The sequence below is a fragment of the Phascolarctos cinereus genome, unplaced genomic scaffold (assembly GCF_003287225.1).
Source record: "Phascolarctos cinereus isolate Bilbo 61053 unplaced genomic scaffold, phaCin_HiC Scaffold_3;HRSCAF=262, whole genome shotgun sequence".
Classification (NCBI taxonomy): domain Eukaryota; kingdom Metazoa; phylum Chordata; class Mammalia; order Diprotodontia; family Phascolarctidae; genus Phascolarctos; species Phascolarctos cinereus.
Window position 1 is genome coordinate 108,538,247 of NW_027555736.1, and position 23,633 is coordinate 108,561,879.

Consider the following 23,633-nt stretch of genomic DNA (forward strand, 5'->3'; position numbering starts at 1 on the left):
TATTGGTTCTAATTCTTCCCTACAACATCACTAATGTGAAAATATGTTTAATAGGAATGTATATGTATAGCCTATATCAGATTGTGCACCGTCTTGGGGAGGATGGTGGGAAGCAGAGGGAGAAAAATTTTAAACTCAAAAGCCTATGGAAGTGATTGTTGATAAATCAAAATAAATTAATTTTTAAAAATGTAAAAAAAAAAAGAAAAAAGAAAAAAAGAAATTATCAAGGAAAACTGCCTTGACATTTTAGAACCAGAGGGCAAAATAGAAATTGAAAGAATCCACCAATCACCTCCTGAAAGAGATCTCAAAAGGAAAACTCCCAGGAATATATAGCCAAATTCCAGAGTTTCCAGGTCAAGGAGAAAATATTGCAAGCAGCCAGAAAGAAACAATTCAAGTATTGTGGAAACACAATCAGGATAACACAAGCTTCTACATTAAGGGATCTGAGGGCTTGGAATATGATATTCCAGAGGTCAGAGAAGCTGGGATTAAAACCAAGAATCACCTACCCAGCAAAACTGAGTATAATCCTTTAGGGGGGAAAAAAATGGATATTCAATGAAATAGAGGACTTTCAAGCATTCTTGGTGAAAAGACCAGAGCTGAATAGAAAATTTTACTTTCAAACACAAGACTCAAGAGAAGCATGAAAAGGTAAACAGGAAAGAGAAATCATAAGGGACATATTAAAGTTGAACTGTTGACATTCCTACATGGAAAGATATTTGTAACTCATGAGACCTTTCTCATTATTAGGGCAGTTGGAGGGAATATACATATATACATATACATATATAGAGAGACAGAGGGCACAGGATGAGTTGAATATGAAGATATGGTATCTAAAAAATAAAATTAAGGGGGTAGAGAAGATTGTACTGTAAGAAGGAGGAAGGGAGAATAGTAAATTATCTCACATAAAAGAGGCAAGAAAAAGCTTTGACGGTACAGGGGAGGAGGATGTGAGAGGGAATGAGTGAATCTTACTCTCATTTTGGAATGGAAATCTACGTTACCCTACAAGAAAATAGGGGAGGGAAAGGGATAAGAGAGGGGGAGGTGATAGAAGAGAGAGCAGATTGGGGGAGGTGGTAATCAGAAGCAAACACTTTTGAGGAGGGACAGGGTCAAAGGAGAGAATAGAAAAAACGGGCAGGATAGCATAGAGGGAATTATAGTTAGTCTTTCACAACATGACTATTATGGAAATGTTTTACATGACTACACATGTATAATCTATATTGGATTGTTTGCCTTCTCAGTGAGAGTGGGTGGGGAAGGGAGGAAAGGAGAAAATTTGGAATTCAAAGTTTTAAAAATGAATGTTAAAAATTGTTTTACATGCAACTGGGAAATAAGATACACATGCAATGGGGTATAGAAATCTATCCTGCCGAACAGGAAAATAGAAGGGGAAGGGTTAGATAAGGGGATAGGTGTGATAGAAGGAAGGGCAGATTGAGGGAAGGGGCATTCAGAATGAACACAATCTTGGGGTGGGGGGAGGGAAGAGATAGGGAGAAAATTTGGAAGTCAGTCTTGTGGAAATGAATGTTGAAAACTAAAAATAAATTAATTAATAAAAAAAAATAAGTTCCCTTTCTCTAATCAATATTGTTGGTGAAGTTGTGAACTGATCCATCCATTCTGGAGAGAAATTTGGAATTATGCCCAAAGGGCTGTGAAACTGCATACCCTTTGATACAGCAATAGCATTTCTAGGGTTAAATCTCAAGGAGTTCATAAAAAAGGGAAAATGACCCACATGTACAAAAATATTTATAGCAGCTCTTTTTTTGGTGGCTTAGAATTGGAAATTGAGGGGATGCCCATCAGCTGGGGAATGACTGAACAAGTTGTGGTATATGAATGTAATGGAATACTATTATAGTATATATGTAGAAATGATGAGCAGGCAGACTTCAGAAAAAACCTGGAAACACTTACATGAAATGATGCTGAGTGAAGTGAGTAGAGCCAGGAGAACATTGTACACTGTAATAGCAACACTGTGTGATGATCAACTTTGATAGAGTTAGCTCTTCTCAGCAATACAATAATCTAAGACACTTCCAAAAGACTCATGATGGAAAATGTTATCCACATCCAGAGAAAAACTATGGAGTCTGAATGCAGAACGAAACATACTATTTCTCTCTCTCTCTCTCTCTCTCTCTCTCTCTCTCTCTCTCTCTCCTCTCTCTCTCCTCTTTTTCCTTCTTGTGGTCTTTCCCTTTTGTTCTAATACTTCTTTCACAACATGACTAATGTGGAAATATGTTAATATGATTGTACATGTATAGCCTATGTCAGATTGCGTGCTGGCTTGGGGCTGGGAGAAGCGAGGGAGGGAGAAAAAAATTTGAAGCTCAAAATCTTCTAAAAGTAAATGTTGAACTATGTTTACATGTAATTGGAAAACATAAAATACTATTAAGTGGGGGAGAGAACTAGAGGAGTTAAAGAAATAGCTAAAAATTATTTTTAAAACAAAATGAGAGCTATGAAAGATATGAAAACAGTATTAACAGGTTGGCAAAAGTGCAAAACTACAAGAATATTTATAGCAGCTCTTTTTGTGATGGAAAAGAATTGGAAATTGAGGGGATGCCTATCAATTAGGTTATGGTTGAACAAGTTTTGGTATATGATTGTGATGGAATACTGTTGTTCTATAAGAAATGATGAGTAGGATGATTTCAGAAAAACTTGCAGAGACTGTTATGAATTCATACAAAGTGAAGTGAACAGAAACAGGAGAATATTGTACACAGTAACAGCACTTTTGTAAGGATGATCAACTGCGAAAGACTTAGCTACTCTGATCAAGACAATGACCCAAGACATTTTCAAAATGCTTATGATCAAAAATGCTTTCTTCCTCTAGAGAGAGAACTGATGAACTCTAAATGCAGATAGAAGCATACTTTTTTTTTTCGATGAGGCAGCTGGGGTTAAGTGACTTACCCAAAGTCACACAACTAGTAAGTGTTATGTGTCTGAGGCCCAATTTGAGTTCAGGTCCTCCTGACTCCACTGCGCCACCTTGCTGTCCCTGAAGCATACTTTTAAAAACTTTCTTTTTCTTTTTTTTTTTTTTGGTCTGTTTTCTTTGGCAACATGGCTAAAATGGAAATAGGTTTTGCATGACTTCTTCACAAGTATAATCGATATCAAATTGCTTGCCCTCTCGAGGGGATGATGGGCAGGAAGGAGGGAAACAATTTAAATTGAACACAAAATTTTTTAAAATGATTGTTAAAAAATTTTACATACAGTTGGGAAATATTTAACAAAAAAAAATAAAAAATATATTGTAAAAGAGGTACAAAACTTCAGTGAGGAAACTAATTCTTCAAAAATTAGAATTGGTCAGGTGGAAGCAGAGGACTCCAAGAGATATATAAAAAAAATAAACAGACAAAAAAATAGAAAAAAAACCCCTCTGAAATATAGGAAAAACAACTAACCTGGAAAACAGATGGAGGAGAAAACAATTTAAGAATCATTGGACTACCTGAAAGTCATTAACAACAACAAAAAAAAAGCCTGTAGGTCATATTTCAAGAAAACTGCCCTAATCTCTTGGAACTGAAAGGTAAAATAGTAAAACTATAATAGTGGGGAACCTCAATTTACCTGTCTCAGATGTAGATAAATATAACCACAAAAAAAAGAAGAAAGAAGTCAAAGAGATGAATAGAATTTTAGGAAAGTTAGATATGATAAACTTCTGGACAGTATTGAATGAAAATAGAAAGGAGTGGATCTTTGTCTCAGCTGTATATAGCACTATCACAAAAATTTGCCACGTATTAGGGCATAAAAACTCCACAAATTCAGAAAACAAATCTTAAATGCATCTTTTTCTGATCACAATGCAGTAAAAATTAAATGGAATAAAGGGCCTTTAAAGCGTAGATTAAAAGTTAATTGGATGGAAAAACACCTTAGATGTCATATAATCCAAACCTCTCACTTTACAGTGAGGAAGCTGAGGTCTAGAGGGGTGAAATGACTTGCCAGAGATCATTAGGTGGCAGAGCTAAGGTTCAAACCTAGGTTATGACTGCAAATCTAGTGCTTTTTCCACTGTACTCTCTGAAAATCCCTCCCTAATCCCACTCCTGCTATTTTGCATATAGTGGATGGAGTAGTAGACTTGAAGTAAGGAATAGCTGGGCTCAGGTCCCTCCTCCAACACTGTATGACCTTTGTCATGTCATTTAATCTTTTTGACCTTCTGTTTGCTTATCTGTAGACTGGGAAAATACCTGCAGTACCCACTTTTAAGGGTTGTTGTGAGAGTTACATACATACTAAATGTATGTAAAATGCTTTGTAAAATAAAATATGTCAGTTGTTGTAAACCATAAGCTCTTGTTCTACTTATATACACTCTGGTTCTATAAATAAACCTTTTGTTTAAGAAAAAGTTGTAAATTAAATATCTTAATCCTAAAGAATTCGTTCTTCACACCACATACTAAAAAAAAAGTCGAAATGGGTTCATGATTTCGGTATAAAGGCTGATACTGTAAGCAAACTGGGAGAGCAAGGAATAGTTTACCTGTCAGATTTATGGAGAACAGAAGAATTCATAACCAAACAAGAGATAGAGAACATTACGAAAAGCAGAATAGATAATTTTGATTACATGAAATTGAAAAATTTTTGCACAAACAAAACCAATGCAACTAAAATTAGAAGGAAGTAGAAAATTGGGAAAGAATTTTTACAACCAGTCTCTCTGATAAGGGCCTCACTTTTGAAATATATAGAGAACTGAGCCAAATTTATAAGAATACAAGCCATTCCCCAATTGATAAATGGTCAAAGGATATGAACAAACAGTTCTCAGATGAAGAAATTAAAGCCATCTATAGTCATATGAAAAATGCTCTAAATCATTACTGATTAGAGAAATGCAAATCAAAATAACTCTGAGGTACCACATCACACCTATCAGATTGGCCAACATGACAAAACAGGAAAATAATAAATGTTGGAGAAGATGTGGGAAAATTTGAATGCTAATGCATTGTTGGTGGAGTTGTGAAATGATTCAACCATTTTGGAGAACAATTTGGAACTATGCCCAAAAGGCTATAAAAATGTGCATACCCTTTGACCCAGCAATACCTCTTCTAGGGCTATATCCCAAAGAGATCATACAAATGGGAAAAGGACCCACATGTACAAAAATATTCATAGTAGCTCTTTTTGTGGTGGCAAAGAATTGGAAATTGAGACAACAATGCCCATCAATTGGGGAATGGCTGAGCAAGTTGTGGTATATGAATGTAATGGAATACTATTGTGCTATAAGAAATGATGAACAGGCTGACTTCAGAAAAACCTGGAAAGACTTGTATGGTCTGATGCTGAGTGAAGTGAGCAGAACCAAGAGAACGTTGTACACAATAACAGCCACGTTGTACGATGACTAATATTGATAAACTTACCCTTTGGCAGCAATACAAGGATCTAAGACATCGCCTCGTGATGGAAAATGCTATCCACATCCAAAGAAAGAACTATGAAAGTTGAATTGCTATTTTTTTTCTCTTCTGTTGAGTTTTGTTTCCTCTTTCTGATGGTTCCTCCTATTGGTTTTAATTTTTACTTACAACACCACTAATGTGAAAATATGTTTAATAGGAATATAAATGTATAGCCTATATCAGATTGTGCGCCGTCTTGGGGAGGGTGGTGGGGAGGAAGGGGGAGAAAAATTTTAAACTCAAAAGCATATGGAAGTGATTATTGATAAATCAAAATAAATTAATAAAATTAAAAAAAAACAATAAGAATTGGTTCTTCAAAGAACAAACCATAGAAGCAATCAATAACTTTGTTAAAGATAAACATAACAAAATTTATAGGATATAGCCAAAGCAGTAATAAGTAAAATTTATATCTCTAAACGTTTTCATCAATAAAAGAGAGAACAAGCAGGTCAGTGAATTGGGTATGCAACTTAAAAAAACTAGAAAGCCAACAATTACACCCCCCCCCAGTTAAATACCAAAATAGAAATCCCTAGAAATCAAGGGAGAGATTAATCAAATTTAAAAATTGAACTAATAAGTAGAACTAAGAGCTAGGTTTATTAAAAGCCAATAAAATAGATAAACCACTGGCTAATTTGATATTTTTTTAAAGAAGAAAGCCAAATTACCAGTGTCAGAAATGAAAAGAATGAATGCACCATCAATGAAAATGAAATTAAAGCAATTATTATTGCTTTAATTATAAGGTATTTTGTATTTAATTGAAGGTATTTTATAAAAATATAAATTGCTCAGATTAACAGAAGAGGGAATTGAATACTTAAATAACACTGTCTTAGAAAAAGAAATTGAACAAGCCATAAATGAGCACCCCAAGGAAAAGAACCCAAGACCAGATGGATTTACAAGTGAATTCTACCAAATATTTAAAGAATAATTAACCCCAGTGTTATGTAAACTGTTTGAAAAAATAGGTAAAAGAGTCCTACTAAAGTCTCTCTATGACACAGATATGGTATTGATACCTAAACCCAGGGAGATTTAAAACAAAAGATGAAAAAACATCAACAACAACAAAAAAATTGTAGACCAATTTCCCTAGTGAATATTGATGCAGAAATTTTAAATAAAATACCAGCCAGGAGATTATAGCAATACATGACAAAGACTATATACCACCACCAGGGCTAGTTCAGTATTAGGAAAACTATAAATATAATTGATCATATCAGTAATAAAGCTAACAAATTATATGATTGTGTCAATAAAAATGTAGAAAGACTTTTTGACAAAATTTAACACCCATTACTTGAGAACACCAGAAAGCATAGGAATAAATGGAGCTTTCCTTAAAATGATAACTAGTATTTCTCTAAAACCAAGAGCAAGCATTATCTGTCATGGGGATAAGTTAGAAACCATTCCAACAAGATCAGAAGTGAACCAAGGATGTCTGTCATCACTATTATTATTCTGTATTATACTAGAAATGCTAGCTATGGCAATAAGACTCTTGCTAGCTAGAAAGAAATGGAAAGGAATAAGCACAGACAAAGTGGAAATAGAACTATCATTTTTTGTAGGTATTACAATGTTTTGCTTAAAAAATCCTAGATTGTCAACTAAAAATGAATAAAAACATTTAACAACCTTAGAAGAGTTGCAGGATATAAACTGAATCCATATAAATCATCAGCAGTTTTATGTTACCAACAAAATCCAGCAGGAAAAGTTAGAGAAATTCCATATAAAATAACAGCAGAAAGTATAAATTACTTAGAAGTCTACCTGTATGAACACAACTACACAACGTTTCACACAGACATCTAAATAATTCGAAAAATATGAATTGCTCAAGGGAAGGTAGAGTCTATATAATAAAAATGATGATATTACCTAAGTCAGTTTACTTATTTGGTGACATACAAATCAAACTACCAAAAAATTACTTCATAGAGCTAAAAAAAGTAATCACAAAATTCATCTGGAGGAACAAAGTATTAAGAATCTCAAGGGAATTAATAAAAAAAAAAGCGAGAAGGAAAAAGACCTAGCAGTACTAGATTTCAAACTCTAGCGCAAAATTGGGGGAAAAAATACTACTAGGTAAGATATAGTGACATAGATCAGTGATACAAATTAGGTAAACAATGGACAAATCAGTATAGTAGTCTCCTGCTTGACAAAACCAAAGATCGCAGCTATTGGGGCAAGAATTCACTTTGACAAAAAACTGTTGGGAAAACTAGAAAGTGGTATGGCAGAAACTAGTTACAGACTAACATCTCATATTGAGTACCAAGATAAGGTCAAAATGGGCACCTGATTTAAACAGAAAGGGTGACATCATAAGTAAATTACTGGATCAGGGAAGAAATTACCTGCCATATCTATGGATAGGGGAAGCATTCATGATGAAACAAAAAGTCCACATAAGGTAAAGTTTATAGTTTTGATTACATAAAATTTTAAAGTTTTTTGCACAAACAAAAGCAATTCAGCTAAAATTAGAAAAAAAAGCAAGAAAGTAGGAGAAAACCTTGTAGTAAGTTTCTCCTACAAAGATCTCATATTTAAAAATTCTGCGTTACTGCCTCATACCCATCAAGTTAGTAAAGATGACCAAAAAAGAAAAATGAGCAATACTGGAGGGGCTATGGAAAAACAGATATACTAACAAATTGTTGGTAGAGTTGTGAACTAGTTCATTCTGGAGAGCAATTTGTATCCATGCCCAAATAGCTAATAAATACTGTATACACACTTATCCAGCAGTAATGCTGCTAGGTTTATACCCCAAAGACATCACTGAAAGAAGCAAAGGACCTATATGCACAAAAATATTTGTAGTAGCTTTTTTCATGGTTCTAAAGAATTGGGAACTTAAGGGGATGCCCATCAATTGGGGAATGACTTAACAAGTTATGGTTTATGAATGTAATGGAATACTATTGTGTTGTAAGAAATTAAGAGAATGGTTTCAGAAAAAACCTGGGAAGACATATGAACTGATGCAAAATGAAGTGAGCAGACTGCAGTAGAACAGTTTATACAGTAACAGCAATATTATTACCATAATCAACTTTTGAAGACTTAGGAACTTTGATCAATACAATGACCAACCATAGTTCCAGAGGACTCATGATGAAACATGTTATCCACCTCCAGAGAGAGAACTGTTGAACTCAGATTGTATATGTTCTCTGGTTGTTGGGTTTTTTTTGTATATTTTTGGGATAGGTCTAAGATGGAAATTTTTAAAAATCTTTTGCATGACTGTACATACTTACCTTGGGTTTTGTTTTTCTTCCCTTCTCAATGGGTGGAGAAGGGGGAGGGAGGAGGAAGATAATTTGGAATTGAGAATAAAATTGAATTTTTTAGGAAAGAGTACATAAAAAATGCAAGAAGAGAAAAGAAGGAAGTTCAGAAGAAAACAGACAAGCAACACAGTTTTGAAAGTTATGTGTAGAATTTATTATACTTAAAAAAACCAAAGGATGCAAAATAGAGATTCATGGTTCCATATACAATACTCTCTTTGTGTTCTGCCATGTATGTGGAAATACCAACCCCCAAAAGAAGTATTTAAATTTAATATTTTTTAAAATTTAAGTGAGTTTCATAGGATGCCCATATTTGGGCATATTCTTCCATATTTGTTTACTCGTCATCTTATGCACCCTTATTATGTAAGCTAGTAAGTTCCTTCCCCTTTCTTTCCTTCCCTTATATTTCCCTTTGCTTCCCATCTCCTTCTTCTAAGATCAGACAGACAGAACAAAACCATTCCCATTCTGCCTATGTTTAATTTCTTCTCTTATTCTTGAAGACATTAGTGTTTTAAGAGGACACTTGTTTCTTCTTCCCCCTTAGAATGTAAACAGTTCTTCATTATGTATCACCTTCCAAATGATCAAATGTTTTCACTCTTCTGTATTTCTCTTGAGACATTAATTTTAATTTCTGAATTTTTCAGCAGGAATGCTTGGAAATCCTCTATTTTATTAAAAGTTTATCTCCTCTCCATTCCCCTACTCTCCTCTCTCCCCGTGGTTATACTTAGTTTTGCTCAATAAGGTATTCATGGTCATAAGCCTTTATCTTTTGCCTTTTGGAATTTCATACTTCAAACTCTCCTGTCCTTTAAAATGAAAGCTGCCATGACTTGTGTATTCCTGACTACGGCACCTTGGTATATGAATTCTTTCCTTTTTGGTATTTATAGTATTTCTTCTTTTGCCTAGGAGCTCTAAATTTTAGCTATAATCCTGTTAGTTTTCAGTTGGGAGTTTTCTTTCATGAGGTGTCCAAGAGAGTTTTTCTATTTTCATTTTACTTTATGATTCTAATAGATTAAGTAGTTTTTATTTTGTTTATACTTTCTTATAAAAGCATTGACTTTTTTTTTTAATCATGATTTTCAGGTAGTTCAATAAGTCTTAGATTTTTTCTACTTGACTGGTTTTCCAGGTTATTTATTTTGATAGTATTTACCTTACCTTTTCTTAGTTGTTTTTTTTAAATCTTTTGATACTGTTTTAATATTTCTTGTTATCTCATGGTGTCATTACTTTCCATTTATTCTTTTCTAATTTACAGATGTTTCAGTTCTTGGGTAAGGTTTACTACCCCTTGTTCTAAGCTAGTAATTCGCCTTGTCACTCTTTTCTGCATAGCTGTCATATCCTTTAAACTTTCATTTTATTTCTCTTGTTTCATTTCTTTCAGATACTTTCATAGCCTTTGTGCCTAGGATGTTCTTTTCTCTGAGTCTCTACTTAGACTTCATGTGAAATTACTCTCTTTTTTAGGATTGACCTGTTAGATTTCTCTCAGTCCTTAATATTTCTCCATTGTGTTTGGCATTTTATTGTTTCCTCATTTCTCCAGCCTGTTTTTGGATTTGTGCTTGCTGCTTGGGCCAGACTCTGTTCCCTCTGATACTCTGGAATGATACAACCTGCCCCCTTGATCCTAGATGCATTGACTAAAAAAGTGAGGCCCCCTCTACAAGAATTACTGGGTTTTGGCTCAGTTGCTTGGTGGCTTGACTTAGGTTTTGGCTTTAACTGCTTCTTTTTCTCCTTGCACAGTCTTGAAACTGGAGCTGATTGTGTTCCTTGCTATGATCCTGAGAAGGGTCATATATACATCAATTGATTGTGCTCGTCAGAGGCCTTCAAAATCCAAGGTGCTTTGCTTCTTAGATGCTGCCCATTTTTCCTTCTATGTCTTCTGCTATGTCATATGTCATATGGGGCACTGCATAAGCCCCATTTTGGGCTCCTGTCTAGCCCTATTTCCTGTATAACCAGATTGCTTACATACTTTAATTTCATTTATCCTAGCTTATCTCCACTCAGAGCTTCTATAGGATTTTGTCACTTTTTTGTGCAGTCCTCACCTATATGGCAAATGCTAAAGCTGTTTCTCTTTGATTTTCTTTATTATTGTTCCTTTTGATGCATTCTTAGAGCTTCGTCAAAGTATGTATTTTTTTAAATCTAGGATCGATCCCAAAACCCAGGTCAGGGGTTCTTAACCTGTTATCTGTGAATTTGTTTTTAAAAATATTTTAACACTTTCAATATAACTGGCTTCCTTTGTCATACTATGTATTTTATTTTATGTATTTAAAAAACATTCTGAAAAGGGGTCCTTCAGCTTCACCAGGCTACTAAAGGAGTTCATGACACAAAAAAATTATGAAGTCTTTTTTAGTCCCTTAAAATGCTGCCTTCTTCCCATATTCCCTGTCCTCTGTTTTTGATCTGATTTTTTTCTGTTCTTTAAAGTTGACTTCTTTTACATAGCTGTAGAAATTGTATCTATTGTTCTTTCTTCTGCTTTTTTCAATCTGTATCATTTCATACAAGTCTTACTTCTTTGAATTCTTTATGGCATTATACTATAGCATATATCATTTTGTTCACTTGTTCCCCAGTCCTTGGGCACACAGTTTGCTTCCATTTTTTAACTATTCTAGAGAATTATTTTCCTATGCGTAGGTCTTTTCTTGTTTTTAATAACCTCCTTAGCATAGAAACCCAATAATGAAACCGTTAAGTCAAAATGTGTGAACTATTTTGTAATTTCCTGTGTAATTGAAGAATTCAAGATCATTTTCCAAAATGATTGGAGTAATTTATAGCTCTGCTAACAAGTCATTGGTGTGCTTGCTTTTTTGCATGCCAGCAACATTGAATTTTTCTATTAATGGCCATCATTTCCAGTGTACAGCTTTAATTTTGTATTGATCGTTAATAGTTTGCACCTCTTTTGAGAACTTTTTGCTCATATCCATTAATCACTTATCCTCCTCCAGTTTCTTTGGCATGGCAGCTTGAGAAGTTTAGTAGGCTTTTCTGTTTTTAGTAACAATCTTCTTTGGGAGAGAAAACTAGTTCACATCTGAATTATCTTTTCTTCCAGACTATATGGCTATTATTCTTATAAATTTATATCAATCCCCTGTAGCTTTTAGATATTTTGTGCAAAAAAAGATGTATAGTCCATATCTTCTTATTCAAGTTGCTTTTATTTCTTGTTCAAAAGCTTTGGTTTTTATATATTTAAAATTATAGTTTGTCTTTTATAATATTCACAGTTGATTACAAATTTGTCCCATATTCACAGTGTAAGAGAGTGGCTTTCCATTTTTTCTAATGTTTTAATGGGTTCACCTTTTTGAATTTATTGTTTGGGGATTTATTATGGTAAATGGTATATGATGATAGTTTAAACTCATTTTCTGCCAAAACGCTATCTAGTTTTCCCGGCAGTTTTTATAGAATAGAATTCTTTCCGTAACAATAATATAATAGAATCGTAGAAGTCATTATGTCTACTTTGTACCCTTGAGTTTATCAGATAATAGCTTTCATGTATTTCCTTCTAAACCTTGCTCATCTAATCACTTTCACTGATAAAGTTCATGTTTTTATCCAATACCAGATAATTTCTTCAATTACTACCTTAAAATATTAGAAATCTGGTAATGCCAGATTAATACAGATTTTGTAGGGCTTTTTCCCTAATTATTTTGCCAGTCTTTTTTTCTCTCTAAAAAGTTATGATTTAATTATTTATTTTTCTGGGGTTTCTTTATTGAATTCCTACTTAGACATTCTTTTTTTTTTTAATTAATGGATTTACTTTTAGTTTTCAGCATTTCATTTCCATAAGCTTTTTGAGTTTTTAAATTTTCTCCCCTTTCCTCGCCTCCTCTCTCCCCAAGATGGCCTGCAATCTGATATAGGCTCTACATATACATTCCTATTAAACATATTTTCACATGCTGTAAAGAAGAATTAGAACCAATAGGAGGAACCACAAGAAAGAAGAAACAAAACAAAACAGAAGGGGAAAAAGAGCAAATAGTATGCTTCAATTTGCATTGAGACTTGATAGTTCTTTCTCTGGATGTGGATAGCATTTTCCGTCATGAGTCTTTTGGAGATGTCTTAGATCCTTGCGTTGCTGAATTTCTAATTCTTTGCCACCACAGAAAGAGCTGCTATAAATATTTTTGTGCATGTGGGTGATTTATTTATTTTTAATGTTCTATTAAAAAAAATTGAGTTCTACATTTTCTCCCTCCCATCCCTAACTTTCCCATTGAGAAAAAAGCAATATGATCAGTCATACTTGTGAAATCATGCAAAACATATTATCATATTAGCCATGTTTCAAAAAAAAAAGCAAGAAAAATAAAGTGGAAAAATTATACTCAGAGTTCATCAGTTCTCTCTCTGGAGGTGGATAGCATAATTGTCTTGGATCATTATATTCATCAGAATAGCTAAGTCTTTTACAATTGACCATAGTTACAATATTGCTGTTACTGTGTACAATGATCTCCTGGTTCTGCTTACTTCACTTTGCATCAGTTCATATGGTTCTTCTGAAGTTTTTCTGAAACCATCCCCCTAATCATTTCTCATAGAATACAGTTGTATTTCTTTGCAATCATATGCCGCAACTTGTTCAACCATGTCCCAGTTGACAGACATCCTCTCAATTTCCAATTCTTTGCCACCACAGAAAGAGCTGCTATAAATATTTTTGTACATATAGGTCCTTTTCCTTTTTCTTTGATCTCTTTGGATTACAAACCTAGTAGCAGTATTGCTGGATCAAAGAGTATTCATATTTTGATAGCCCTTTGGGCATGGTTCCGTATTGTTCTCTAGAATGGTTAGACCAGTTCATAAGTCCACCAACAGTGCATTAGTGTCCCAATTTTTCCACATCCTCTCCAGCATTTGTGATTTTTCTTGTCTGTCATGTTAGCCGATAGGTGTGAGGTAGTACCTCAGAGTTGTTTTAATTTGCATTTTTCTAATTAGTAGTGATTTAGAGCATTTTTTTCATGTGATTATAGATAGCTTTGATTTCGCCTGAAAACTGCCTGTTGATATGCTTTGACTATTTACCATTTGGAGAATGTTTGCCAGACGTTTTTGACTTTTTCTGCCTTGTATGAATTTTGTTGTTATTTTCTCTTAGTCTGTCAATGGTAATTTGGTTTAGCATTTATCTGTAGATTAGTTTGGCTTATAATGTCATTTTTATTATATTGGGCAGCTGGCCATGAACACTGATTATCTTTCTGTTAATTTAGGTTTTCCTTTATTTCTATAGGACATTAAAAAAAATTTATATAAGCCTTGTTTTCATACAATTTTTAGTTTATTTAAGTCTCATCTGTGTCTTGGCAGATTAATTCCCAGAACATCTAATGAATTTTATTGTTGTTTTAAAAGGTATTTCTCATTCTGTTTCTTCTTCTTGGTGGTTCTTGGTTCTATGTTCTTAGTTCTTTGCAGAAATGCTGGTGATCGTTTGGATTTATTTTGTATTCTCTTTCTTACTGAAGCAGTTACTTCTTGATGAATGTTTTGTCAATTCTTGGGGGTTTTCTAAGTAAAATATCACATTATCTGCAAATAGAAGTTATTTTGCCTCCTCTTTGCCAAGCTATTTCCTCAGTTTCATTTTCTCATTTTATTGCCATAGTTAGCATTTCTATTACTATGTTAAATAATAATGATGACAGTGTGGGGACAAAACTTGCTGTGGGCTCTTTGCTGAAAGACACTGCTAAGACCCTTCAAAGTTTTCTGTCTCACTGTTCCTCTCTCCTCTCTTTTTTCTTTTCTCTTCTCTCTCTCCCCTTCTTTGAATTCATAAGTGAATTTTAGGGGAAAAATCACTTTCCTCTCAGTTGTGGCTACCTGTATGTTTAAAGCAACTTTTCAGCACACATCTTGGGTAATCTGGACATTGAAAATATATCCTGTCCGTCATCCCCCCAGCTCCATGGAAAGGAGAATTGTCTTTTTGGAAGAATGAGTCAGAGAGAGCAAGGTAAAAATGGACTGAGAAATCCCCAGCCAATTTGAAGCTCAGCCTTGCAGTTCCATCTGTCTGCTTCATTTTGTATAAGTGACCCTTATCTTCAGTTTAGTTTAATTTTTAAAAAATTTCAGTTGTCAGAGTTTAGGGGCTGTGTTGAAGAATGTTCCAGGTTCCTGCTGTATGGATTACCCTTGGAAAACAGTCGAGTTTATCTGTTTCTCTCTACCATGTTGTTCAGGAGATCCAGTGTGAGGATTCGCCTTTGTTCTCTATCCTTCCCCTCATCCTATCTGCCTTACATGTAGAGATACAATATCAAACAGAAAAACTCCAAGAGCCTTCCTCCAGTTTCTGTGTCATGAGAAGTTCAGCGGGCTTTTCTGTTTTTGGTGACAGTCTTCTTTGGTAGAGAAAAACTGTTCACTTCTGAGTTCTGTCTTGTCCTAAACTGAGAACAGAGCCTTGTCATGTTCATTCAGTGCCATGGGTGAATGATTGCTTCAGAGCTAGACCTGCACATGAGGCTAGACTTGGAAACTCTTGACTTCTGAGTGGGTGCGGCTTTGATTAGAAATTGTCATTTTGTCCCATTGGGTTTCTTGTTTCATTCTCCACATCTTCTCTGCTCTCTCCTACTCCGGTATTGGTCATATCCTTTTAAATCTACTTTCTACTCCTAAGTAGTTACCTCGGGCTAGGACAAGTGAGTAGCCCCAGCCTTGCACTGAGAATCAGTAGGAACAATGAGATTGAGACAGCCTTCCTTTCCTTGTCACTGAATATAGACTGAACAGCATTTCCAATCTCCTTCTTAAGTCTGGTTGTCCAGATTTCACCAACTCAGTGCCTCTACTATATCATATGAAGGCATCATGTGCTCAGGGTAGAATTAAACTCCTTATTGATTGGTCGGCAAAGCTAGGATTTTCCCTGCTTATGTGCATGCAAGTATCACAGTCTCACTAATGCTTTAATTTCCTTCTGCTTTAGAAGTGTACTTTATTGCAGAGTGCTCTCCAGATATGCTGCAAGATTGATCTTCAGTAATTTGAAAAATAACTAATGTGAGTTGCTATTCCTCCCACCATTAGTACTTCCAAAGCATACAAGCCTTAGGGAAGTTCCCTTAGTGATCTTTTAATTGCCAAGTCTAATAGCCTTTTCTCAACTCTCAATCTTCTTGACCCTCTTTGCAGCATTTGATGCTGTCAGCAACCCTCCTATCCTGATACTCTCTGGGTTTTTAGGACACATTCCCTCCTGGTTCTCCTCCTACTTATCTGAATGCTCTTCCTCAGGCATCTTTATCAGATCTCCATCCAAGTCATGCCTGTTGACAGTGAATTACCCACAGGGTTATGTCCTAGGGCTAGGCCTTCTTCTCCTCTTCCTTTATTTTATATTCACTTTGTATTATTTCACTTGGTGATCTCATCAGTTCCTATGGATTAAATTATCATCTCTTATGCTGATGACCTTTAGATCTGCTTATCTGACCTCTAGACTCTTTACTGACCTATAGACTCCATTCTCCAGCTGCTCTTGGACATCTCAGACCTGGTGTTCCCTAGACATCTTAAACTCAGCACGTCCAACACTAAATTCATCTTTCCCCATAAACCTGCCCCGACATCTAGGCTTGTAGCCTAGGTATCCTCCTTGATTCTTTACTCTCACTTCATATATCCAAACATTTGCCAAGGCCTGTCACTTTTGTCTTCCTAACATCTTTTGTTTGTGCCCTCTTCCCTCTTCTGACACTGTCCCTACCCTAATATAAGCCCTTATAACCTCATCTCTTTACTATTGTAATAGCATGCTGATTGATCAGCCTGCCACAAAACTCTTCCCCACTCTAGTCCACTCAGCTGTCAGAGTAATCTTCCTAAAGCCTAGGTCTGACCATGTTACCTTACCCCCAACTCAAAAAATTCTTTGGCTCTCTGTCACCTCCAGGATCAAATATAAAGTCCCCTGGCATTCAAAGTCCTTTCTAATCTGCCTCTCCCCCGTCCACCTTCCCACCCTCATATGTATTGTTTGATCCAGTAACACTGGTCTACATTCTTCTCCTCAAAGAAGACATTCCGTCTCCCAACTCTGGGCATTTTTCACTCTATAACCTCCATGCCTGGAAAGCTTTCCCTCCTCATTGCTGCCTCCTGGCTTTCCTGACTTCAAGTCTTAGCTAAAATCCCACCTTCTACAGGAACCCTTTCCTGATCCTACCCTTCATTCATTATCCTGTATGTAGTTTGTTTGTACGTAATTGTTTGCATGCTGTCTCCCATCAGACTATGAGCTTCTTGTGAACAGGGATTGTCTTTTGTCTTTATTTGTATCTGCAGTGCTTAATATTGCCAACTGCCTGACACATAGTAGGTGCTTAGTAAATGTTTATTGACTGACTGAAATACCAAGGGCCCATAATGTCATGTGGAAAACCTAAATAGATGCTACTGAATTCATGGAGGCACTGCTTTCCTCTTCTTTCTCTTCTTCCTCCCTTCTTCCCCCCTTTTTACCTTTCAAAAAATTTAATTCAACTTAGTAAACTTTATTAATTAAACACAAACATGTGCAAGGCACTGTGCCATATATTGGGTCTACAAGACAAAAAACTAAACTGTCTTTGTCTTCAAGGAACTTACATTCCCTTGTGTGTATACTTGGGAAAGGGGAAAGGGACTCACAACAAGCACACAAACAAGAAAATATAAAGTATATACAAAATAAAGTAATTTCAAGAAGTAGAAAGCATTAACAGCTGGCAAGATCAGGAAAAATCTCATGGTGGGGGTGGTACCCAACTTATATCTGCAAGGAAGCAGAGGGGGAGGAAGGAAGGGGAGTATATTTCAGATGTGAGCAGCCACCTGCACAAAGGCATTAAGGTGGGACATGGAATGTTAAGTACAGGGAATAGCTAGCAGACCAGTCTGACAAAAAAGAAGAATTTGTGAAGAGGAATCATTTGAAATAAGACATAAGATAAATAAGAAATAAGATAGTGATATCCAAATTATGGAGAGCTTTATTTGCCAGACTCAAGATTTTTTAAATTATCTAATAGGGAATAGGGAGCCATTAATGATTTTTGAGGGAGGAATGTAATATGATCACATTTGTGTTTTAGAAATAACAATTTGGTAGTAGTGTGGAGGATCATTCAATCAACAAGCATTTATTTAGTGTTTACTATTTGTCAGGCATTGTGCTAAGTATTGAGGCTACAAGAAAAAACAAAAATAGTTCCTATCCTCAATGAGCTTGTGTTCTCTTGGTATACATGTACATATATGGGTATATACAAGATGTATACAGAGAAAATGCAAGGTAACCTTAGAAAGAAAGGCACTAGTAAAGTGGGTCTGGGAAAGGCCTCTTGAGTAAGGTGGCATTTGAGCTGAGTCTTGAAAGAAGCCAGGGATTCTAAGAGGGTGAGGTGAAGTAGGAGGGCATTCCATGTGATGGGGGCAGCTAATACAAAGGCACAACGTTGAGATATATCTAAATATATAGTTGGGATATATCTAAAGAACAACAAGTTGGCCAGTGTGGTTGGACCAAAGAGAATAGCTAAGTGTAAAAAAACTGACAAGATAGGAAGGGGTCAGGTTGTGAAAAACTTTATAGGCCAAATATTGTGTTTTATTAAATATCAAATATTACATTTGATCCTAGAAGTAATAGAAAGCCACTGGAGTTTATTGAGTACAGAAGTAACATAGCCAGACCTACACTTTAGGAAGTCCATTTTGACAGCTGAATGGAGAATGAATGGGTAAGAGTAGATAGAGACTTAAAGCAAGGAGAACAATAAGGAGGCCACTGCAGTAATCTAGATGACTTGATGAATCCCTGGATTAGGGTGCTAACTTTGAATGGAAAGAAGGGAAGGTATGTGAAAGATGTTGTAGAGAAAGAAATTATAAAATTTGAGTTAACTGAAAGAATGACCAAGAATGACAACAGGGTTGCAAACTTAGGTGACTAGAGATGGATGGTGATGCCCTCAACAGAAATGGGGAAGGAAGTTTGAAGGAGGGATAGGCTTTAGGGAAGTATAATATGTTCTGTTATGGACAAGTTGAATTTGAAATGCCTTCAAGACATTTTTTAGAGTTTTAGAGTTATCAGAATCTTAGGGCTTAGGAAAAAACCTCAGAAGTCATTTAGTTCAACTTATAACTGAAGTAGGAATCTCCTTGTACATCTTCTTCATCTTGCCTTCTCTTTTTCTTCCTTTCCTCCTCCTGGAGTAGGAAAAACACAACCCACCTTCATTGTGGTTGGAAATGTGGCAACTGGATCCCATCTCTCTTATCTATTCCCAGTTTTGCTCTAGAGACATTAAATTTTTCTCCAGCTTCACCTCCCTTCTCTATTCCCTTCTTTTTCTTCCTCCCTCCCCTTCTTTCTTGCCTTCAAGATGTACTTAAGGAAGAAAATTCTTTACTAACAATGACTAGACTTTGTTGGTGATACCTGAGGGCCGAAATTAGATCACCAGCCTCAATATAGTAGGTCCAAAGAGAAATGAAAATCTATTTCCTCCTAAGGGCGCACACCATGATGCCTGCCCAGCTATCAGCCCCAAAATTTCCTCTGGTTATATTCTATGTCTTTGTCCTCCATTTAGATGTGACATGGGCTACTTGAAAACCCAACAAAGTATCTCTTTGCTAAACTTCATTTTTATCCTTTCAAAAAGATCCAGAGTCCAAGCAGACCCTATTGTCTTTCCTTCTGCATTAACCCTTTGTTAAAGCCTTTGTTAAAGCCTTTGTTATTTGTTCCAACCCTGGCCAGACAACAGCTGTCCTCTGGCCTGTTCTTGTGGCTGTGCTTGTCTAAAAAGATAGTTTCAAGGACATATCTACCATTAGCGTCCCTATCACAGTTACTAAGGATAATGAGGCTACCATTTCCTAAACAAGTCTGAGAGAATCCCATAGGCCTCTGGGAAGCAGATCTGTTTAGCCCCGACAATACAATAAGCATGGAGATTGAGAAGTGTAGCAGCTCTTACTTATAGTACATTGGAGGTTTATTGAAGATCTGTCATATTTCTGTGGTGTACCCTTCCCTGCATGTGGAAGCACCTCATCACATACACACCCTATTTTCTCCAGGAACATTAAATTCAGGACGTTGACTTACTGCCTCTTCTCCTGGCACCTAGTACTTTATTAATGTCGATTCTTTGTTTCAGAGCAATCATCAACCACTTTAACCCCAAAATTGAGTCCTATGCTGCAGTGAATCACATATCCCAGCTGTCTGAGGAACAGGTAAGGAATACCACAACTTTTTGATTGCTCTCTGTTACTGGCTGGGAGTGAGAGTGGATAAGAGAGCTCTTTTAGCTGAGTCTAGTCTGTTTGAGAGCAACAATTCAGCTGCTGGGAAGAATTAGGAAGGGCCTGTAGCCTCTAAGCAGAAACAGAGATGCTTATGCTACCCACATCATTTGATTATATAAAAGACAAGCAGGTGACAAGTTAGTGTGTTCTTAGTGGCCTGTTGAGGGTGGGTGGTGTTTTTCCTAGTCCAGGCAGACAGTCTTGTTGATTTTCAAAAATAAGAAATGGGAACTTGGAAAAGGATGAAACTGCCAATTAGAGAAATCCTGAGTTCAGCTTAATTTGCAGCAGTTGGGCTCATTAAAGCCAGTGCACTCATTGGGACGGTAATTGAAATAGCTTGGCCCTGAGCAGTGATTTCTGAGCAGGTTTTCAATGGGACAGACTGGCTGAGGAGGGATCCAAATACAGGCACGTATTTGTTTTCCCTGAACTTGGCCTGATTTTCTGTGCTCCCAAGGCGCCTACACTTGGGTGTAGATTATGTAAGAGTGCAGATGGGGTTTTGGCATGGCAGGAAGATGAGCATGATGTATGGGACTGGGACAATGAGCCCTATTTTTATATCATAAAATGTGCCATCCCTTTCATAGTGCCCCCCCTCTCCATGCCCCTCTAGTTTGTGGTACACGGGCACTCATGTGATAAGAGGCACATAATAGTCTACAAGCCAGCCAGGTTGCTATATTCCCTCCCTTTGTGTTCTTCCAGCTGGCCTCACTTGCATTCCAACCCTAGCCTCCTGTGAACTTGGCTGGTCAGCTGGCCAGTTGTGGCATGGCCATATGCTTTGGCATTCCCGAAGGCCACCAGACAAGGCCTAAAGAGGTTTGTTCCTAACTAGCAATCCTAGAATGTGCCACTGTTGTCTCTTTCCTTTCATCCTAACTTTAAACTGATAGGCTGGACGGGGTTGTGTTCACCTAATACTCCTACTTTCTTTATCGTCCCTGTTTCTGTAGGGAACTGCAAGACTTCTTCCTGGCATTAAACTGCTCTGATGTTTTGGCTCTCTTGTTCTTTGTTCCTATCCTGCCTGGAGAGGAGTCATGGGTCCTGCTCCACTGAATGCATTTTCTTTCTACCGAACTTGCTGTGTGTAAGGTGGGGGAGCTGCTGCTTCCCTGTAGTGCCATTTCAGATCAGTTGTGTTGTATGATTTTTATTTAAAGTGATTCAGTGCCTTTTTGCCTAGCTTGATGAATAGGAGGGGACAACTTTGCTACCACACTAAGTCCCAGGTAATTTGTTACTTTAAGGAAAACGAAGAAGCTTTTTTCCTGTCAGCTATATGCAGTATTCATCCTCAGGAGCTTAGGAATGTCAGGCTGAAATCTATCTCTGGTGGCAGTAGCAGGCCGATAATAAAATTTATTCTAATACACAAAGTGTTTTGGGAAAAAGATGATTAGGAAGCACACGCTTCAATATCCGTCCTCTGCCATCCAGACCTTTTCCTTCAAAACAAAGTGGGCCAGTGAAAGTGTCGTCCCAAATGTAGATATATCACGAGCCAAAGAAGAGAGGGAGAATCCAGCTTTATGCAGGGATAACAGTGTTGGGAAATGTCTTGAAGCGCCATCCTCAGCTCTTCACATCCCAACCCTCTTAGTCAACAAGTATTTATTAAGTGCTTACTATGTAACAAGCACTGTATGAAGTGGTAGCTGTACAGATAAAGACAGAATGTATATGTATAGCCTATATCACATTGTGCACCGTCTTAGGGAGGGTGGTGGGGAGGAAGGGGGAGAAAAATTTTAAACTCAAAAGCGTATGGAAGTGATTGTTAATAAATCAAAATAAATTAATTTAAAAAAAATAAAATAAAGGCAAAAACACTGCCTAAGGCGCTCACGTTCTAATGGGATAGGGAAGAGTAGAGGGTAAGTAATCTGAGAGAGAAAAGGCATTAGAAGCTTCAGGGACCAGGAAAGGCCTCCTGCAGAAAGTGACACTGGAATTGGTCAGTCAGTCAGTCAACGAGCATTAATCAAGAACAAGTAGGCCACTATGACTGGATCATAGAATTCGTGCAGAGGAATAAAGTATAAAAAAACTGGGAAGGTAGGAGGGGGCTGAATTATGCAGAGGACTTTATATTTGATCTTGGAGGTAATAAGGAGCCACTAGAGCTCATTGAACAGGGGGGTGGGAGTGACATGATCAGAGCTATGCTTTAGAAAAATCACTCTGATGGCTAAGTGGAAGATAGATTGGGGAACACAGGGAGACCAGTTATGCTGTTACAGTGGTCTAGATGAGAGAAGATGAGGACCTAAAGTAGGGTTGTAGCTTTGTGAGTAAAGAGAAGGAGGTTTATGTACCAGAGATGTTGTGAAGGTAGAAACAGATTGGATGTGTAGGATGAGTGAGAATGAAAGAGTCAAGATTGACACCAAGAAACAGTGTACACAATAATTCCTACAATGTAAATGGAAAGAACAACCACACAAAAAAAATCAAAAGTGACGTAACAAAATTGTATCGGGGCAGCTAGGTGGCACAGTCAATCAAGCACTGGCTCTGGATAGGACCTGAGTTCAGACCCAGCCTCAGACACTAGTCGTGTGACCCTGGGCAAGTCATATGAGAAGATATCCCCAGTCCACCCTTTTACAGGTATTATACATGACACATGTTTTGGGATTTTTTTCAATGTTGATCAATTGGGCCGAATTTTTTCTTCTTTTTTGTCTTTAAAAAATACTGTTTGTTATATGAGAAGTCTGTCTGGGAGGGGTAAGAAAAGGGATGCTAGAGATAAGTATGATGATGTAAAAAAACAGAAGAATCAATTAAAACTTATTTTTTAAAAAAGATTGACACTAAGATTATAAGCCTGTGAGGATTGTGGCGTAGTAACAAGGAAGTTAGGAAGGGGATAGGGTGGGGTTTTTTTGGTGAGTGGGGGGAAGGTAGAAGGAAGATAATGAGTTCTGGTTTGGACAAGTTGAGTTTGCCTATGGAACATCTAGTTTGAGATGGCCAAGAAAAGTCTTGGGCTGGTTGAATTGAGTGAGAGTTTTTTAAGGGTGAGGAAGACATGGACTATTTGTTGGGAGCAGAGAAGGAACTGATGTGGGAGAGATTGAAAATAAGAGAGATATGGAGGAAGATACCAGGAACAGTTTGCGGGAGAGTTGGGAGGATATGGGATCAAGGATGCATGTAGAGAGGTGAGGCTTGAGAAGGAGAAGGGGCAGCACTACATCTGAGACTGGAATGGAGGCAATCCCTTTGTCTTGGTTAATGTTCTACCAAGGCCCCTTTCAGGAACGTTACCAAGTGTTGTAACTGCTACTTCCTCACTGGCTCTGAGGATCACTGATTGTATTTTGTTAGATTCTTTGAACCTGAAAAGTGATTGATTACTTTGTTC

The 23,633-nt window shown here is 36.7% G+C and overlaps 1 protein-coding gene across 7 annotated transcripts in view; it reads left to right on the top strand.

Annotated features, from left to right (window-relative positions):
- ARMH3 (armadillo like helical domain containing 3) overlaps positions 1-23,633 on the top strand; it is a 223,733-nt gene that overhangs the window by 156,812 nt on the left and 43,288 nt on the right. For 6 of the 7 annotated variants that reach the window (XM_078151093.1, XM_020967140.2, XM_020967127.2 and 3 more), the window contains one exon: positions 20,101-20,179. The exons of the other annotated variant lie outside the window; for it this stretch is intronic. In XM_078151093.1, coding sequence (XP_078007219.1) covers positions 20,101-20,179 — 79 coding nt within the window. The remainder of the gene's footprint in view (positions 1-20,100; positions 20,180-23,633) is intronic. 7 annotated transcript variants of the gene reach the window in all.